This window comes from Cloeon dipterum, chromosome 1 (assembly GCF_949628265.1).
Source record: "Cloeon dipterum chromosome 1, ieCloDipt1.1, whole genome shotgun sequence".
NCBI lineage: Eukaryota > Metazoa > Arthropoda > Insecta > Ephemeroptera > Baetidae > Cloeon > Cloeon dipterum.
The window spans coordinates 36371318-36388229 of NC_088786.1; the positions used below are offsets into that span (position 1 = coordinate 36371318).

A 16912-nucleotide genomic window follows, 5' to 3' on the forward strand; every position below is an offset into this window, starting at 1 on the left:
CAGGCGTTGTGAGAGCTGCGCAAACACGGCGTGACCCGATGAGGGCGAAATTCTGAAAGCGTCACCCTCGCGCAGGAGAGCCGTTTGAGCGAGTGTGGCACTTAAGAATTAATTAAAGCCGAAAACGATAGGCTGGCGCGATATTTGCATTTCGCCTCTCCTCGTTTTGAATAACAATTCGCTCTTTCCACTTACTGCCGTTTATCCAGAGAAGCAGCAGTAGCAGAAGTGAAGAGATGACCGCCGCCGCTACTGCTACTGCTGCGGACGGCGATTCTAAATCACTTTTATGCGGTGCAAGGGTTGAAAAACAAAGGAAACAAAAGAGTCAACAGCGGAGCACAATGAGGCCGGGGCTCTTTCTGCTTTCGCCCGCTGCGAACGCACCGCCGGCGTTCGAGTTAAGGTCAAAGAAAGGGAAAACAAGCGACCACTTTGACCGCACATTCGCAGGCAATCAATGGTTTCGCAGCCGCCGGAGGGCTCGGCCGGTCGGCCTTCTTTTCGCAGCGAAACGCTGCCGCCGGCGCCGCGCGCGCCAGCCCACAATTCGAGCCAATCGACCAAACAGCCCGCACAAATGTATCGTCCGTGCTGCAAATTTCGAAACAAACGCTCGCTTGCGCTCATCCGCCTCCGGCCAAACACAAGAGAGCTTGTGTTTATTTCCACCCTCTTTGTTTCGCCCATATATATCTAATTATTCTTTTGATCGCTCCTAAAAATTGCTCTGTAATGTTTGTGCGCTGCGCTGGAAAGCGGAAAGCTTTCTCTTCCCTTCTCTGCCATTCCATTTCTCTTTTCTCTTTTGTTTGTTGCGAAACAATTTTCGTCTCCACTGATCTAATACGCAGGCTGAGATAGGTCTTATTATTTTTAGCACCGATGAGCTGCTAAACCACAAAGCAGAAAAAGATTGTAGGAACGCAATGAAATCGGTTAGTTTGTGTTTGAAGCCGCAAACAGGTGGCGCCACCGTATATTTTATTAATAAATTTAATTTTAAGGAAATTCCGCTGCGATTTCAGACTCAAACTTGTGACTGTGCATTCTTTACTTAATATTTTTTCTTTTGACGTGCTGAAAACCAAAATCAGTCCAACCATTCGCCGTGGAAACGTTGGAAAAGATTTTATATTTTAAAAAATAGTTTTTCAAAATTCTACGGCGATTGGCTTAACCAATTTTGGTTTTCAGCACGTTAAAAGAAAGCATATTAAGTGAAGAATGCACAGTGGCAGGATTGAGTCTGAAATCACTGCGGAATTTCCTTAAAATTAAATTTATTACGAAAGTATTCGGTGACTCCATCTGCTGGAGGATTCGAAAAATTAAAAACGAAAGGACAGAGATTAAAAACATCGAATAATGTGCATGTTTTGGCTTCAGAAAGCACCAGACGCTTTTAGCTCCGGTTTTCCCAGCGCTGATCAAAATTTGTGACCCGAATAATAAAACCTTTTCACCCGCATTTCCATTACTCTCTCTCTCTCGGCCGGCCTAAATGAGTGAAACGTAATGTGCACTTAATTCCGCCGTGACGATTGACCACGATTTACGGCACGTTTCTGGCGGCCAGTAATTAAGCGAATTATTATCATATTCTCTGTGCGCGCCGTACACATTCATAAATATATCAGCAAAGTCGTGTATGCACGTCGGTTTGTTTGCCGCTCTGTCATCAGATAAATCGTGCAGTGGAAATTCATTGCACGTCACAAAAGCACGCACTTTTCGAATAAACCGGCCGCCTGCTACTGCCGCCGGAATGTTTAATAATAAAAGCAAGCAGGCTGCTTTCCACGCACCCGCCGACGAGAGAGAGAGAGAGAGCGGACATTTTATCCGCGCAGCATCAGTTTCCTGTTATCATCGGCCGGCATTTTTATTTATTTTTTTTTAACACAAATTTATTTTGGAACCGAGATTTGCGAGCCAGCGACGGACGTCTTCCTCTATCCGGCGAAAGATTAGTTTTCGCGCTGCTATCGCGCGCAGTAAAATTTAAGCGGCAAATAATTTGCATTCAAATAAAGCCGCGCCAAGGTCATAAATCCGCGGCCAGATTAGAAAAGACAGCAATTTTGCACATGTTCCGCAGAAGGCAGATAAAAAAAGAAGTCAGCCAGTTGTGTGTGTCTCTTTTTGCTTCACGAGAGCGCCGGTCGTTTGCGCCTGCAAAAATATATCTTAAGTGCAGCCGTTAAGGAGATTTACGCCCACCAAATATCTCCGCGCGCGCATCTCTCTTTTATGAGAGTACATTTTTCCCTCTGCGTGTGTCTCAGTTTATTCTCTCCGAGCAACAAACTGCACGGCACCACCTAAAAGAAAATTTAACTTCAACGTCAGCACTTGAATGTGCTCCACTTCTTTAAAGTGAATTTCTTCGCTGTTTTTACGAGGGCACACTGCCGTCTTAAGAGCTAATTAATTCGGCCAAGTGCCGTGGAATTCCTGGAAATCCTATCTGTTGTTTGTTATTAAATGCGCGAAGTTAAAGAACACGATGCGATAAAACAAATCTTTCCAGAAGGTATAAATAGCGCCAGGAGCAGATTGAGTGCAGTTTTTATTCATCCTTTCGTGAAATTTAAGTGATTTTTATTTTTACAGAATGATTTTTTTTAATTTACCACCTATGCCCTCTTTTTAATTGCTTCCGGGGGGAGAAAAATTATGAAAATTCAATTGCAAGGAGATAAAAATAGTTCTTTTGGGTTTTGAAAGTGATTTTTTACTTTTTTAAAAATTGCAGAATTTCGAAAGGGGTGTGTGTTTGGCCTCATTAAAATTCAGCAGTTGATAGCAGCGTCAAAAACTGCCTAAATTCAGAAAGCTGATTAAATTTCCAGTTTTTTCCTGTCGAGCAAATTTCTCTCAAATATTTAGGCACAAAATTCGTCTGAAAATTTCAAGTGGCTGTTAGAGAACCTTTAAAATTTATTAGAGAAAAATAAAAATACCCAAAATTATGTTAATTTATTCAAGAAAATTTCTTCATTTCATTTTAATTATTAAGATTTTGCAGGGAAATTCACTATCACTATCAATCCTCTTTAAGATTGGCAAATAATTCATGGAAATAAAGTAGCTCGACGTTAGCAGTTAAGAACTTACTGTTAGGTGAGATGATTAAAGGATCTCTCAGTCAGGAAGATGCAATAAAGTTACAACCAGATTGGCCGTTGGCTGCATATGCAGAGTATAATTACTCACAAACAAGACGCGTAAATCAATCTGGTCTGAAATTCCATGCACTCGTTAATAATGAGGAGAAAAGTGCATCCGACGCGGACGTTACGCTCGAGAGGCCGGCGTAAAAAGCAAGGGTGCATTATTATTATTAGAAGAGCGAGCGAGCGGCGAGTAATGCGCACGAATCGGGTCAACGCGGCGATAAATTGTGTGCAGCGTACCTAAGCTTTTTCCATCGGTTTTCATCGCGCAAAAAACGGGAGCTGCTGTTGCCGTTGCCGCGCGCGCTGCTTACGGTACAAAATTAACCTGCGCAATTTCATTATTTTTCACAAACTGCGCGCTCTCCTAGGTCTCGCTCTGCACTTTGCATACAACAAGTCTCATGAATAATAAGGCTGCATTAGCATATTATCCAGGCGGCGGCCGCGGCAACGAACCAAATAAAAAGAGCCGGTTTATCGCGTAATGGAATCCGAGAAATGCATCCGAAATATAAAGAGCCGAGTGTGAGCGGCAAATCTGCTTTCTTGTCTTTCTCGAGAGAGAAAGAGATTTGATTGATGATGAAAGCAGTCGGCGTAATTTGCATCTGCCGTCCATTAACGACAACTTTTCCTGCAAATTTATGCATTGCAATTTGCATTTACATTTTCCGCGCGATTTTAGATAGCGGAGCAGCACAACGAGTGCATTTCTCACCCTGTTTTCCGGACAATTTTCATTGCTTTCGACACCGAGACCGTAAAGGGAGAAACACAAACTCGCACAATTGCCACCAAACAGTTTCTCCAATTGCAGACAATTTTTTTCTTGATTTCCGGTTTGATCTGCCTTTTTAAAATTAAAGACCGTCTTTGACGAAGTTTCTGAGCACACCAATCGATTCCTGAGGGTCGAATTAGGTAGAGTGGATATTTTTTTCGACCAAAAAGGCCAGCGCGACGTGCGAACTTTTTTCCCGCCAAAACAATTTGAACCTAAGTGCGAGAAATGCGCATGCGTGAGAGCTGGTTTGAGCACTTGCAGAAAGGCCACCTGAACAATTGACTTCTTTGTCAAATCCAGCCAGCTCTGACGCATGCGCAGCTCTCGCATTCTTATGGTTTTGGCGGGAAAAACGTTTGAACGTCGCGCTGGCCTTTTTGGTCGGAAAAAATATCCACTCTACCTAATTCGACCCTCAGGAATCGATTGGCGTGCTCAGAAACTTCGTCAAAGACGGTCTTTAAACTCCTTCTTAACTTCCTGAATTATTAAACAAAGTTCTGATCTCCATTTTTGCTTTTAATCTATTTTAATTGCTTGCCAGTCACATAAGCAAAAAGCAGTGAAAGCAGTTTTATGGATTTAACAGCCGTGCACATAGTATAAAGAACACCAAACACGTCGTAACTCGGATTTGCGTTTCTCGCATCTCCATTAGCTGTCGCCTACTTTAGCCACACAGCTCGCGTGCACAGCCGCGTTTTCTACGCCGCGAAGCAGCGGAACAAGTGAAACAAAGCTGCTGAATAATCATATGCATGAACGAGTGCACACATGCATCCTCGGCGCTGTCTCGCTTTTCCCACTGCAATTACTTATTGTTTTCGCTGTTGGCTGCATGGCGGACGTATTATTGCATGCGCGCTCGCCACGGAGATGTCTCTCTTCACGGACTGCTTCTTAAATCTGCTGCACCGCCGACGTTTGACCTCCGAACGCATTTCAATGGTTTGCACGAAAGAGAGCAACGTCAGAAATGTATATATATTATGGAGAGAAAAGTTGGTTTTCTCGAGAGACGTGGCCAATCTGATATTGTGCCGCGACAGCTGGGAAAGAATAGAGAGTACCCACGGAAATGGAATAATTAAAATATAATATATGCCTCACAAATAACCAACTCGCACGATCTGGATCAACCTTGACCTTTGGCTTTATTTTATATACAAACGGTTTGTTCAAAGACATTTGAATTTATTATTTTTAAGCGGGATCCAGATTCGTGCAACGCGCAGATATGGCGTACGGTGGAGTATGGCGCGAAAAAACGGTCACGTGAAAATGCGCGAAAAGAATATTGTGACAAAATTTGCATTACTGGTACTAATTGTGTCTTTTTGATCGTAAAAACAAACTCTTGACACTCGTACGGCAATCCAAAGAGAGTTTTTTGTTTCCCACATTCAGAAGCCATCTTGGATCTGCGCAGTGCGAACCAATTTTATCGCACATCTGGCTCCCACTGATTTTTTTTTAAAATAATATTTACAATAGACCTTAACCAACACCAATTTATACAAAATGAGGAATTAAAATTCAAACTTTTTCTTCTATAGAAATAGATCGTTAATATAGTGTTTCAATAAAAAAGGGTACATTCTAACCCATGGCTAATTTAAAAAAAATGCGTACACAAGTTGCTGGAAGTGTGAATTTATTTATTTAGATCAACTTTTAGCATAATTTTTGAGACAAGAATAATTCTTTCTCTAGTCGATGTATCGGACAGGTAGCTTCTTTTTAGATATAAGCGGATTTTAAGAAAAGCCTTTTGATGTTTTTAGGCATTTAACCAATTTTAATTTCGCACCCAGCGAAAAATCGGAAGCACATAATAGAAAAGTAAGCGTAGGTCGCCTTTTCAAGCCTATATCTATAGAGCTGTTTCCAAAATAAATAAAGCTTGCTTTTTCCTCTAATTTTTCTGCTTTTCTCGCTTTTGCCTTTGCTTGTTCTGAAGCGATTTTCGATTTTTCTCGCTTGCTTTTTTACCTAATTTCCTTGCATTTCATGATCTTCTTGCGTTTTATTGCTGTAAACCCTTTTGTATACGCTTTATTTTCTTACACTCCTGCGATATTTTTGTTCGATAAGAAAGCGACACACCAATTCAACTGTACGTGGTGATAAAAATTATAAAAAAATTATATCTCTGTAAATCATGGATCATTGATATTATTTAAATGAAAAAATTGATCTTTCTGAGATGCTTTTCGAATAAATTAACTTAATTTTGGGTATTTTGATTTCCCCCCCCCCCCCCAAAAAAATTAAAGGTTCTCAAACGGCCAGTTGAAATTGTCAGACGAATATTGCGCGAAAATATTAAATTTGAGAAAAATTTGCTCAGCAGTAGGAAAAAAACTGGAAATTTAATCAGCTTTCTGAATATAGTCAGTTTTTGAAGCTATTATCAGCTGGTGAATTTTAATCAGGTCCTTTTGAAAATCTGCAATTTAGCAAAAAAATAAAAAAATAGCTTTCAAGAAATCAAGACTCAAAAGTACTATTTTTTATCTTCTTACAGTTAAATTTTCATAATTTTTCTCACCCCGGAAGCAATTTTGGATTTTGGGGCTTTTTAGCCAGAAGTGTTTGAAAAAAATTGGTTGGTTTTAGAATTAACTTTTCAGGTCATACAATTTAAAAAAAATACAGGAATAATTCCTCTCTTTAAGTGTTTAAAGATTCCTGGACAGTTTTGTATAATGCTAAAACGATCATTATACTGAAGTGTCATCACGATGATGGCGTGTGAATCATTAATCTAGCGATGATTAACGCGTGTCTGCAATTCATTATTTGAATATTAAATCTCCAAATTCATTAAACCTCTGGAGTGAATCTGCTAACGAGAGGCAGACAGGCCAGGAGAAAAATCCGCTCACGTTGTACCTGATTGCTTGTGCTAATGGAAATGTAAAAGGATTGCAAAACTCACCTATTCTCGCAGCTGTTGATTTAATGAGCAGGGGCAGCAGTAGCAGAATTAATGAGGCCGTCTTCCGCATGCTGAAACAAAGGCAAACGCACCATCATTAGTGGCTTTTTTTGTGCCGACGCGGGGAAACACGAGCGATAGAGGCCAGCGAACGATCGTTTCAATTTGGCCGCACGTTTCGCCGACGACGACGGACCGACCCACCGACGGACCGCATTGTGCCGCAGGCCATCTTGAGCCGCCCGCCGACGGCGCACCACGTGTGCAATAACGACCGGGCAAAGCTGGGCGCCGAATACAAATCAGCCCCTCATCCCCGCCCGCCGTTCTTCGGCACACCGCGCCGATGACACACAAATTACAGTAATCGAACACGCACCTCGAATTTTTCCCCCGACGCTGCGCGCGTGTGACTCTTTCTCGCAAAAGCGGTAATTTGGCACACGCGGCCGGCGACTGAATAATTCGCCATTGTCGAGCGGAAAGGACAGCCGGGTTGACGCTTTTCTCGCGACCTAGTTCCAACAACCAATGTTTTTTTAGATATATAGGCTTAATTTTTATGTTTTTCCGTGTAAAAAAAGAAAATGCTGCTCGCTAATTTATGCATTTTCCTGGATTATTTTGCTTATTGTTGCATTTTCCCGCTTTAAATTGCAAATATTAGCATTTTCCTACTTTATTTTACATTTTCCTGCATTATTTTGCCTATTTTCCCGCTTGATTTAGCATTTTCCTAAATTGTTTTGCCAATTTTTGCATTGTCCTGCTCTTTTTGCTTTAATTTTCCGCTTGATTTTGCATTTTCCTCAACTAGCTTGCTTACTGTTGCATTTTCCCGCTTTTTTGCATTTTCCTAAATTATTTTGTTTATTTCTGCATTATTTTGCTCGCTCATTTTTGCATTTTCCTGCTTCATTTTGCTAATTTTTACATATTCCTTTTAATTTTACAATTTCCTGCTCTATTTTGCTTATTTTTCCTGCTTTATTTTGCAATTTCCCTAATTATTTTGCTTACTGTTGCATTTTCCTAAGTTATTTTGCCAATTTATGCATTTTCCTGCTCTATTTTGCTTATTTTTCCTGCTTTATTTTGAAATTTCCTCAATTATTTTACACGGTGTTTCATTTTCTCGCTTTATTTTGTATTTTCCTGAATTATTTTGCTTACTGTTGCATTTTCCCGCTTTTTTGCATTCTCCTAAATTATTTTGTTCATTTCTGCATTATTTTGCTAGCTCATTTTTGCATTTCCCTGCTTCATTTTGCTAATTTTTGCATATTCCTACTTAATTTTACAATTTCCTGCTCTATTTTGCTCTTTTTTCCTGTTTTATTTTGATTATTGTTACATTTTCCCGCTTTATATTCCAAAATTTTAGCATTTTCCTACTTTATTTTACATTTTCCTGCATTATTTTGCCTATTTTCCCGCTTTGTTTTGCATTTTCCTAAATTGTTTTGCCAATTTTTGCATTTCCCTGCTCTATTTTGCTTTAATTTCCCGCTTGATTTTGCATTTTCCTGAATTAGCTTGCTTACTGTTGAATTTTCCCACTTTTTTGCATTTTCCTAATTTATTTTGTTCATTTCTGCATAATTTTGCTCGCTCATCTTTGCATTTTCCAGCTTTATTTTGCTAATTTTGGCATTTTCCTGCTCTATTTTGCTTATTTTTCCTGCTTTATTTTGCAATTTCCTCAATTATTTAACATATTGTTTCGTTTTCCCGCTTTATTTTGTATTTTACTTAATTATTTTTCTTACTGTTGCATTTTCCTAAATTATTTTGCTAATTTTTGCACTTTCCAACTTTATTTTACATTTTCCTGCTCTATTTTGCTTATTTTTCCAGCTTTATTTTGCATTTTCCTCAATTATTTTAAACATTGTTTCATTTTCCCGCTTTATTTTGTATTTTCCTTAACTATTTTGCTTATACTGTTGCATTTTCCCGCTTTTTTGCATTTTCCTAAATTATTTTGTTAATTTTTGCATTTTCCTGCATCATTTTGCTTGCTCATTTTTGCATTTTCCAGCTTCAGTTTGCTAATTTTAGCATATTCCTGCTTTATTTCACATTTTCCTGCAATTTTTCCATGCTAATTTTTGCATTTTCCTGTACTATTTTGCTCAATTATGTATTTGCCGCTTTATTCTGCTTGATCATTTTTCCTGTTTCCATTTGCTGTATTGGAATACGCTCATGCCGTTTAAATCCACTGATAAACATAACTAATTAGTGAGAAAAAATTTAAAAATTGTAAAGGATTTTGTTAAAAATTATTTGAGCTTTAAAACTTGAATTCCTTTTTCAAACTGTTTGTTATTTTGAAATAAAGCAATTTTGACTGTTTATATTTGCTAAAATGCTTCATAATGGGCTTCAAACACACTTTTCGCTTTTTATAGCTGCATAAAATATTGATAACCAATGTCATCTAACGATCTCACGCCGCACTGAGCCCTAAAATTATCTAAATTGGCTCCAAAACGGTTTAAAAATTCAAAAATTTCAAGCCATATCGATGAAACAGATTTGCACAGCCAAATTTAATACTTGAATCGGCTCTCACCGGCCCTTTTTGGCGGGGGCCATTTTTCACGAGCAATATGCATGCACGAGAGGGAAAAAATAATGCATTGTTTCTGGGGGGCGAGATTGATGGCGTCATAAGGCGGGACAGGACATATTTGCACTGCAGAATGATTTGCAGGGCGAAGGCGGCGGCATGACGTCAGGAGAAAGGCAATTTTCTTTGACACGCGGCGCATGGGTCAACATTGGCTTATGCCGCGCTCGCGCGGCCCAGAGGTCATCAGCGGCGCCGTGAGATGATGACAAATGGAGGCGCCACAGATTCCGGCCGGGGCACGTGCCGGCAATGCTTAAAGACACCCTCTGTCTGTACCGACGACCGGAATAAATAATAATGCACGTGCGGGATGATCGCGCGAAAGCTGCTGCTCTTTTCCTCCCTGGCAGGCACCACCACCACCGGCAGCAGACAACAACCTGTAACGCGCCCCGCTTTGCACTTCGGGGAGACAACAACACACAACATGACGTGTACACATTCAATTCCCCCAAATTCTCTCTCGCGCCGTGTGTTTGTTCGTGTGTCGGCGCCAGGATTGGGGATTTCCGTCCAGTCGCGAGTGACAAAACAAATGAAATTTTTGCCACCACCGCGAGCGTGACCTGCGTGGCCAACAAGGCCGACGTGTCTGTCCGTGTCACCCTGTTAATGAACGCGGAGGCAGCAACGGGGCATCCGATGGGGCATCGAATGACTCGGATGAGCGATTTAGTTTTGGAATGATGGTGAATTTTCCCGTAAAATCCTTTGACACACATTCAGATTAGGTCCTAAGGATCACGTACAGTTAAAAAATGCATAGGTGTAAATTTTCGAGAATATTGTCCTCAAAGTTAGCATTGTTTTAAATGGAGGAATTCCCGAAGGAATTTTTCAATCATGATTTTCACTGAATTGTCGCACTTTCCCAAAGAAAAATTCACAATGTCAGCTAGATCTCAATGAGAGGATTCCAAATCATGTGAAAAAACATGGTCAAACGCTGGAAATTTCGGAGAAAACTGGCAAAACCATCAGATTGGTCATCAGAAGGGGGCGTGGCACACACTTTCCCGCTCTCGCTTCTCGCTTTGTTAGAGAAGGTGGTTAATTTCACTCAATTATAATTTTAATTACGTTTTCACTATAAGAAAATCTTTGTGTTATGCGGGCGGAGTCTCTGATTACCCTGATAGCCACCAGGGTCCGAGTTTACCTTTGAAAATCATAGAAATTAGGAAAAAAACATAGTTGTTGCTTTAAATTCAAATAAAGTTAAACACTTGAAGAAGTCATTTTGCTCTATTTGAAAAAAAAATCGATACTTCCTGGTGTACCAGCGAGCTGTTTTTTTCAGCATTTCTTCAGAAATATCCGCAGCTCAATTAATTTCGGCTACTGGTCTTAACTCATGAGTAACAGAAGCAAAATAAAATTTATCTCCCAATATTCAGGGAGAAATTGTTTTAGAATACATAATATGTTGTTGCGGAGCTATTGTATGGAAATCGGTTAGCTCATGTTTCATTTCGGCTCATTCATTGATTAGGGCAAAACAACAAGAAGCCAAAACTAATTTAGCAGGAAATTTCTGTTTAGTAACAATAAACAACAACTTCCAATACATCGAGGAGGCTGGGTTAAATTGAGACGGAAATGTTTAGTACATTCAAACACCGGGACCATTTCAACTTTTTCGTGTCATGTTCAAACACTTTTATTCGAGCAGATCGATCTCTGAAATTTTATCGGAGCCCTTGAAAATTGTTAATTAAAGCCACGTATATCATCCTAAAGATGACGATTGGATTTTAATAATCAATACACTACGAGAAGAATTGGAAAAACCTGGCTTTAAATCAATTGAATTTCATGAATTACAAAAAAAGCAATTTACCGATATTTTGGTAGAGATTCGCACGAGTATCGAAGGAATCACATTTCTTCTCGCGAAGCCACTTCCCAGAAGCCCGCCAATCCGATAATCTGCTCTCGTCAAAAAGTGAAGAGTTTGCCGCAGTGACCTTTTGCGGCTTCCCGGAGCTATAAACTAGCAAAATGGTGCGAAAATTAAGCCCGGATGAGAATTGAAAAAGCGGGCGAGAGTATACTAATGCGAATGGCGTGTTTGAGGTTTGATTTAGTGCGACGGGGCCAAATCCCCGGGCAGCGCGTCGGCCATGCATCATCCCCGCGCGCGCATAATAGCGCTTGCGGTGCCATCATTAACCCCACTTCGCCGCTGAATTATGCAAATAATGACTCGTCGTCGTCGTCGTCGTCGCCGCGTCTTTTGTTTCCTCTCTCGTGTCCTCCTTTTTCTTCTCTCTCCGGCGCTCTGCACGGAGAAAAAGCGGCTCGGTGCTTTTTGCCGCTCGCCAATGCGGCTAAATTGAGTGTGCAACTCAACAGGGAGCACTTGTTTGTTACTTTGTGTTCGTTTGTGTTCTCTCAGCCGCTCCTCTCCGACTGATTTATGCGTGTTTTATGCGCGCGACATCACTTAATGAGCGGCTTGTGGATTAATTTATGGCCGAGCCCTCCAAATCGTCGGTGCAAAGCGCTTTCCCACCCGCCCGGCAAAAGGAAAACATACAAGCATTTCGAAACTCTGCCAAATGCTACAAATTCACATAAAAGGCATTTGTGTTGTGATGTTCAGAGAGCAAAGCACTCATCTGCTTTACATTTTCAAAATAGTAAAAACAGATTTTAAAAGTTTAATTAGAACCGAAATTTGTTTTGCAATTTGTGTGGGTTGTGTCCATGCTATCGATTTTTGCACAGCTAAATTCTGTAAATTAACGGTTTGAAGACATATTTAAATCAGCGGGGGCCAAATGTGCGATAAAATTGGTTCTTACTGCGCAGATCCAAGATGGCGTCTGAACGTGGAAAGCAAAAATATCTCTTTGGATTTCCGTACGAGTGTCAAGAGTTTGTTTTCACGATCCAAAAGACAAAATTAGTTAAGAGTAATGCAAATTATTGACGAAGACTTGGTTCTTTTCGCGCATTTTCACGTAACCATTTTTTCGCGCCATACTCCACAGGACGCCATGTCTGCGTGTTGCACGAATCTGAACCCCGCTACTGATTTTAATTTTAAAAAAACACATTTTTTATTATTTATATGCAAAAAGGTTTATTAAAAATTCGTTTTATTAGCTTGATTGGTGTGTTAATTATTTTTAACATTGATTACAAAACGTCATCATGAAGAGTGAATCATCAAGTGTTAATTTCAATCCCTCATAATATGTGTGAATAAAAAAACTTCTTGTTTAGTTAATTAAATTCTGCAAATTTCCACTTTTCATTTTGCTCGCAAACACGAAACAGATGGTAACGATTTATCTTTTTCCCGTCTGTTTTTCAATTCAGTTCTGGCAATAAAACGGACGGTCGATATTCTAATCAAAGGACTTTTGTTGCTTCCCCTCGATAATTGAATTTCGACATGGCGCGCTCGCTGTATTTTTTATGTGCCTCGAAAAGCGGTGTCGACGTGATTTTATTGGGGTCTCACCTATTAGCGAGCAGCGCACTTTCCACTCCGCTCCCTCGTTTTTTATTTATTTCCGCTCCTCGCGCGAGAGGAAAGCGGCGTGACGACGGCACATGGCCAAAAACTCGGGGATTTATTCCGATTGTTTCGCGCACCGTGGGCGAAATTTGTTGCGAATACGCATATACGAGCTGGTAAATGAATATTTCGAGCATGCTCTAAATCAAAGCTCGAGTTTTTGCATCTACTATATACAGACACGGATATTAAAAAGTTTTAAAGCGTCAAAATTGGATCTGAAAAGGTTTCTTAAATTAATTTCAAATAACCGCAACCATGCACAATCTGGAGCTTGATCCTTTTTTATTAAGTGATTTAATATCGTCTGCAATTTTTAAACAATGAATGTTTTTGTTGATGATTCTTTAGTCGCTGATTATCCCGGTAATTGGCGAATGGAAATGTAACAAATCACGCGGGAATGAAATCATTAGGTCGGCACGCCTCATTTTCAACGCTTCTGATTGACCGCTGGACTGTCTCATGATTGGCCTCCATTATTTCGACGCCATATTGACTTCTGGCCGGCGGGAACCAACACAGATCACAAGCCAGACCCCGGTGGGAATTACGACTGCGCAGAAGGTTTTAATTTGAGTCACGCATGCGCAGTGACGAGTTTCAGCCTCTCAGTGACATTTAGAAGCGATCTGATCATACTGCGCATGCTTCAGCTGCGCACAAGTTTACTGCGCAGCTTCACCCTGGTGCTGTGAAGCCGAAACTTGTTAAAGAAGGATATTTTTAAAGCAACGAGAGGATGAAGCCCGTTTTAATTATATGATATGGATGATGTAGCCACTTTAACTACACCTAACGAGCTCTGCATTGTTTTGATCACACCGTTGGAAAGGAAAAGTCGAGAGAGCTTTCAAAATGTGTGCAATTCGACCCTTTTGGAAGCCATCGTGATACTGTTCAAGTTTATCTGGTTTAATTTGCGTGAGCCCAACCTTTTCAGCAAGATATTTTTCCTAATTTGACCGCAGGTGCGGTCAGAACAAGAAACGCGGACCTTTTGCCCTCCATTATTGGCGTATTAGACTGATTGCCGGCGCCTTTGATGCAGGACCTGCTGCTCTGTGCGTCGGCGGGTCGAACGAACGAACGGCTTGCTTACTAACCCAATAAGCCGTCGGCCCTCGCGGAGCCCGACCCGCGCGCAAATGGCCCACGGCGAACTTTGAACCAACGTTTCGCGAACGAAAGTTTCCGCACCGGCCCCGACCGCCGAGTGAGTGAAACGGAGGCAGCCGCGCGGCCCCAATACACAGGTCTTTGGGGCATGCAAATTGGAAAACATTCGTAATGTTGCGCCCTGCAATTTGAATAAAGAGGGGAACGGCGCAGTATTATTTTTTATTGCAAAATGTAGCTCGTAAAACTGTGAGCAAGGGAATGAAATAATTTATTCTGACGACAAACCAAAAGTTGGTATGAAAGACTTAGCGGAATGAATTAACTAGATTTACAGTCCTCGAATTTTGTTTTTCCTGTCCGCGAAGTGAGTGAATGGAGTGAGTTTTCACATTTCGCCAATTTGTTAAATGCTTTACGACGTTGGCGTGCTGTGAGTCGCGTTTCACGAACCTCTGGCCCGCGGCTAAATACTGTTATTTACAGCGGGCACGTCCTCTTTTTCCGGGCGCACGAGCAGAAAATTGAGTGCCAAATTATTCACTTTCCCGGGAAAAAGGCAGCCGTAAAATGCTTAGGCCAATTAAATGCATTACGTGACTTGGGAATATCGTGAAACAAAACAATACTGGCTCGCGCGCGCGCGCAGCCAGATAGCCCAGACCGATTAGCGAGCGCCACGTAAAAATAATTCGTCTCGTGCGCGCAAGGAGAAACGAGAATAAAATATAAGTTTATTGTGCTCTGTGAAAACATGCGCGCGGCCCACTTTTGATGTGATTGCGAGTTGCCAGGGATTATTTTATGTATAGCAGCTGATAAATACGGTGCTTAAGCACTTCACAATATACTGTATGTGTTGTCCAATCTGAAGGATTTTTGTGGCAATTTCATTCCAACTGTCAACGGGCTTAATCATTAATACCATTTTAATTTTATTTTAATTGCTTCCTTATGGTCTACATTCAGAGTTGTGATGGTTTTGATATGTAACTTTCTGTTCCAAAATATTTCCCTGTACAAACCAACAAGCAAAAAGTGACAAAACAAATTTGTTCACCAACCAACTCTCTGGTTTCCATGCGAATAAATAAATAAATAAATCAGCGCATTAATTTAACGTGCATGTAGACACAAAAAAGCGGTATTAAAAAGAAAACAGCAGAGATTTTCCTCGTTTACACATGAGTTTTTGAGTGGAGAACGGAGCTTGCAATTATAAAAATATAAAAAGCCGGTGCCGCGCGCGCGAGCGGGCGGGCGGCGAGAGAGTTAATCCGCGCTAGAGCGGATTGTTATTGTCAAAGTCTGCAAGTTTTAACACGATTAAGCGCTCCGTAATTGAATGCGGCTCGTAGGCCACATTAATTCTCCATTTAATAAACTTTCAATATATTCAGCCGGCTGCGTTGTGGAATTTTACTCGGCGCTCATCAATCAAGAGTGGCCTGGCTGGCTGGCTGCCGGCTGGGCTGCGCTCGGGCGCAGAGGCGAAAAAATAGAAGCAAGCAATATTAAGGGCTCGCCTTTTCGACTTCTCGAGAGCTATTTGTCAGCATCAGCGAGCGCCCCGGCCGGCGGCGGGCGGCACGGCAATATAGAGCGAGAGACCGAAAATGAGTCTCTTTTCCTCGGCAAAAAGCGACCGCCGCAGGCGCTGCGAATTCTTTCTTCCCTTCTCGCTCGTCGCGACCCAGCCGCCCGCTGTCCCGGCAGCGGCAAAAACTATTTTTCAGCCTCTCTCGCAATCCCTTTTGTATCATAAATTTTAATAATCGCGAGCGCGCGCGATGTGCAGAAAGTTGGCTGATGAAAATACATACACGCGGGCGCGGTGCAAGGGCGCAAACTCCATAACTCACGCGCCACTTGTCAAAGTGCAGCCCGAAATTAATAAAAACATGGCCGAATCCGACAAGCCCTTTGTTCCGCCGCTGCTGCTATGCGCGCAAAGTATTAAATTAATGCGAGCAGTTTCGCCGAACGCAGGCTTTGCCAACTCAATTTTTTGCTAAGCTCTTTCCGCACCTATTTTTGCGATAAGGAGGAAAAGTTTGCACGAAATATGCTTTTTGCGGGTTCTAGGAAAATAGGAATTTCGTATTTCCATCCTTGTTCGGGACGGTTTAACCTACCTTTGTATTTTTCGAATTGTAAGCTGAAAAATTCATGCGAACCAGTGAATCGTTTAAAAGCTAAAATGTTCCTACAAAAAATTACACGTTGCAAATGAAGCGGCCATCTCGGGATTATTTTATGTCCCGAGTTTACCTTTTTTCATGAAAATGACTACCCAGGTTCGGCTCAGCTCCAGGAAAATGTTCTAATTTTTTCGGGGAAAACTCGAAACAAAAATATATATTTCTGGGAAATCCCGGCTCGCTCGTCGTTCCATGTAAATGTCTCAAAATATTTTAATATGGAGAGGGAAAAGGTTTCGTATTTTATTTTTTAGCGGCAAATTTCTCTGGCAAATTTGGAAAATTGGGGTTGATTGGACATTTTGGCGTTGAAATTTTTACGTACCACTTATATTTTCTTAACAAATTACTGCTTGTTAATTAAGATGGTGAAAAATCAGGTTTATTGAAGCTCGAGAATGGGAATTTTCCCTGATTTATTCGTTATCTAAAAAAAATCCCCGAAAATCGAGTTCTGTGAATGAAAAGTGGACTGTAACTTTTGACAGCGTCCCCCATTCCCGTGCTTCAAACCTGGA

The 16912-nt window shown here is 41.1% G+C and overlaps 1 protein-coding gene across 1 annotated transcript in view; it reads right to left on the reverse strand.

Annotated features, from left to right (window-relative positions):
* LOC135933950 (cyclic GMP-AMP phosphodiesterase SMPDL3A) overlaps positions 1-16912 on the reverse strand; it is a 202149-nt gene that overhangs the window by 138177 nt on the left and 47060 nt on the right. Inside the window, exon 2 of the mRNA XM_065475429.1 lies at positions 6908-6978. Within this exon, the coding sequence (XP_065331501.1) occupies positions 6908-6977 (70 nt within the window). The 5' untranslated portion in view covers position 6978. The remainder of the gene's footprint in view (positions 1-6907; positions 6979-16912) is intronic.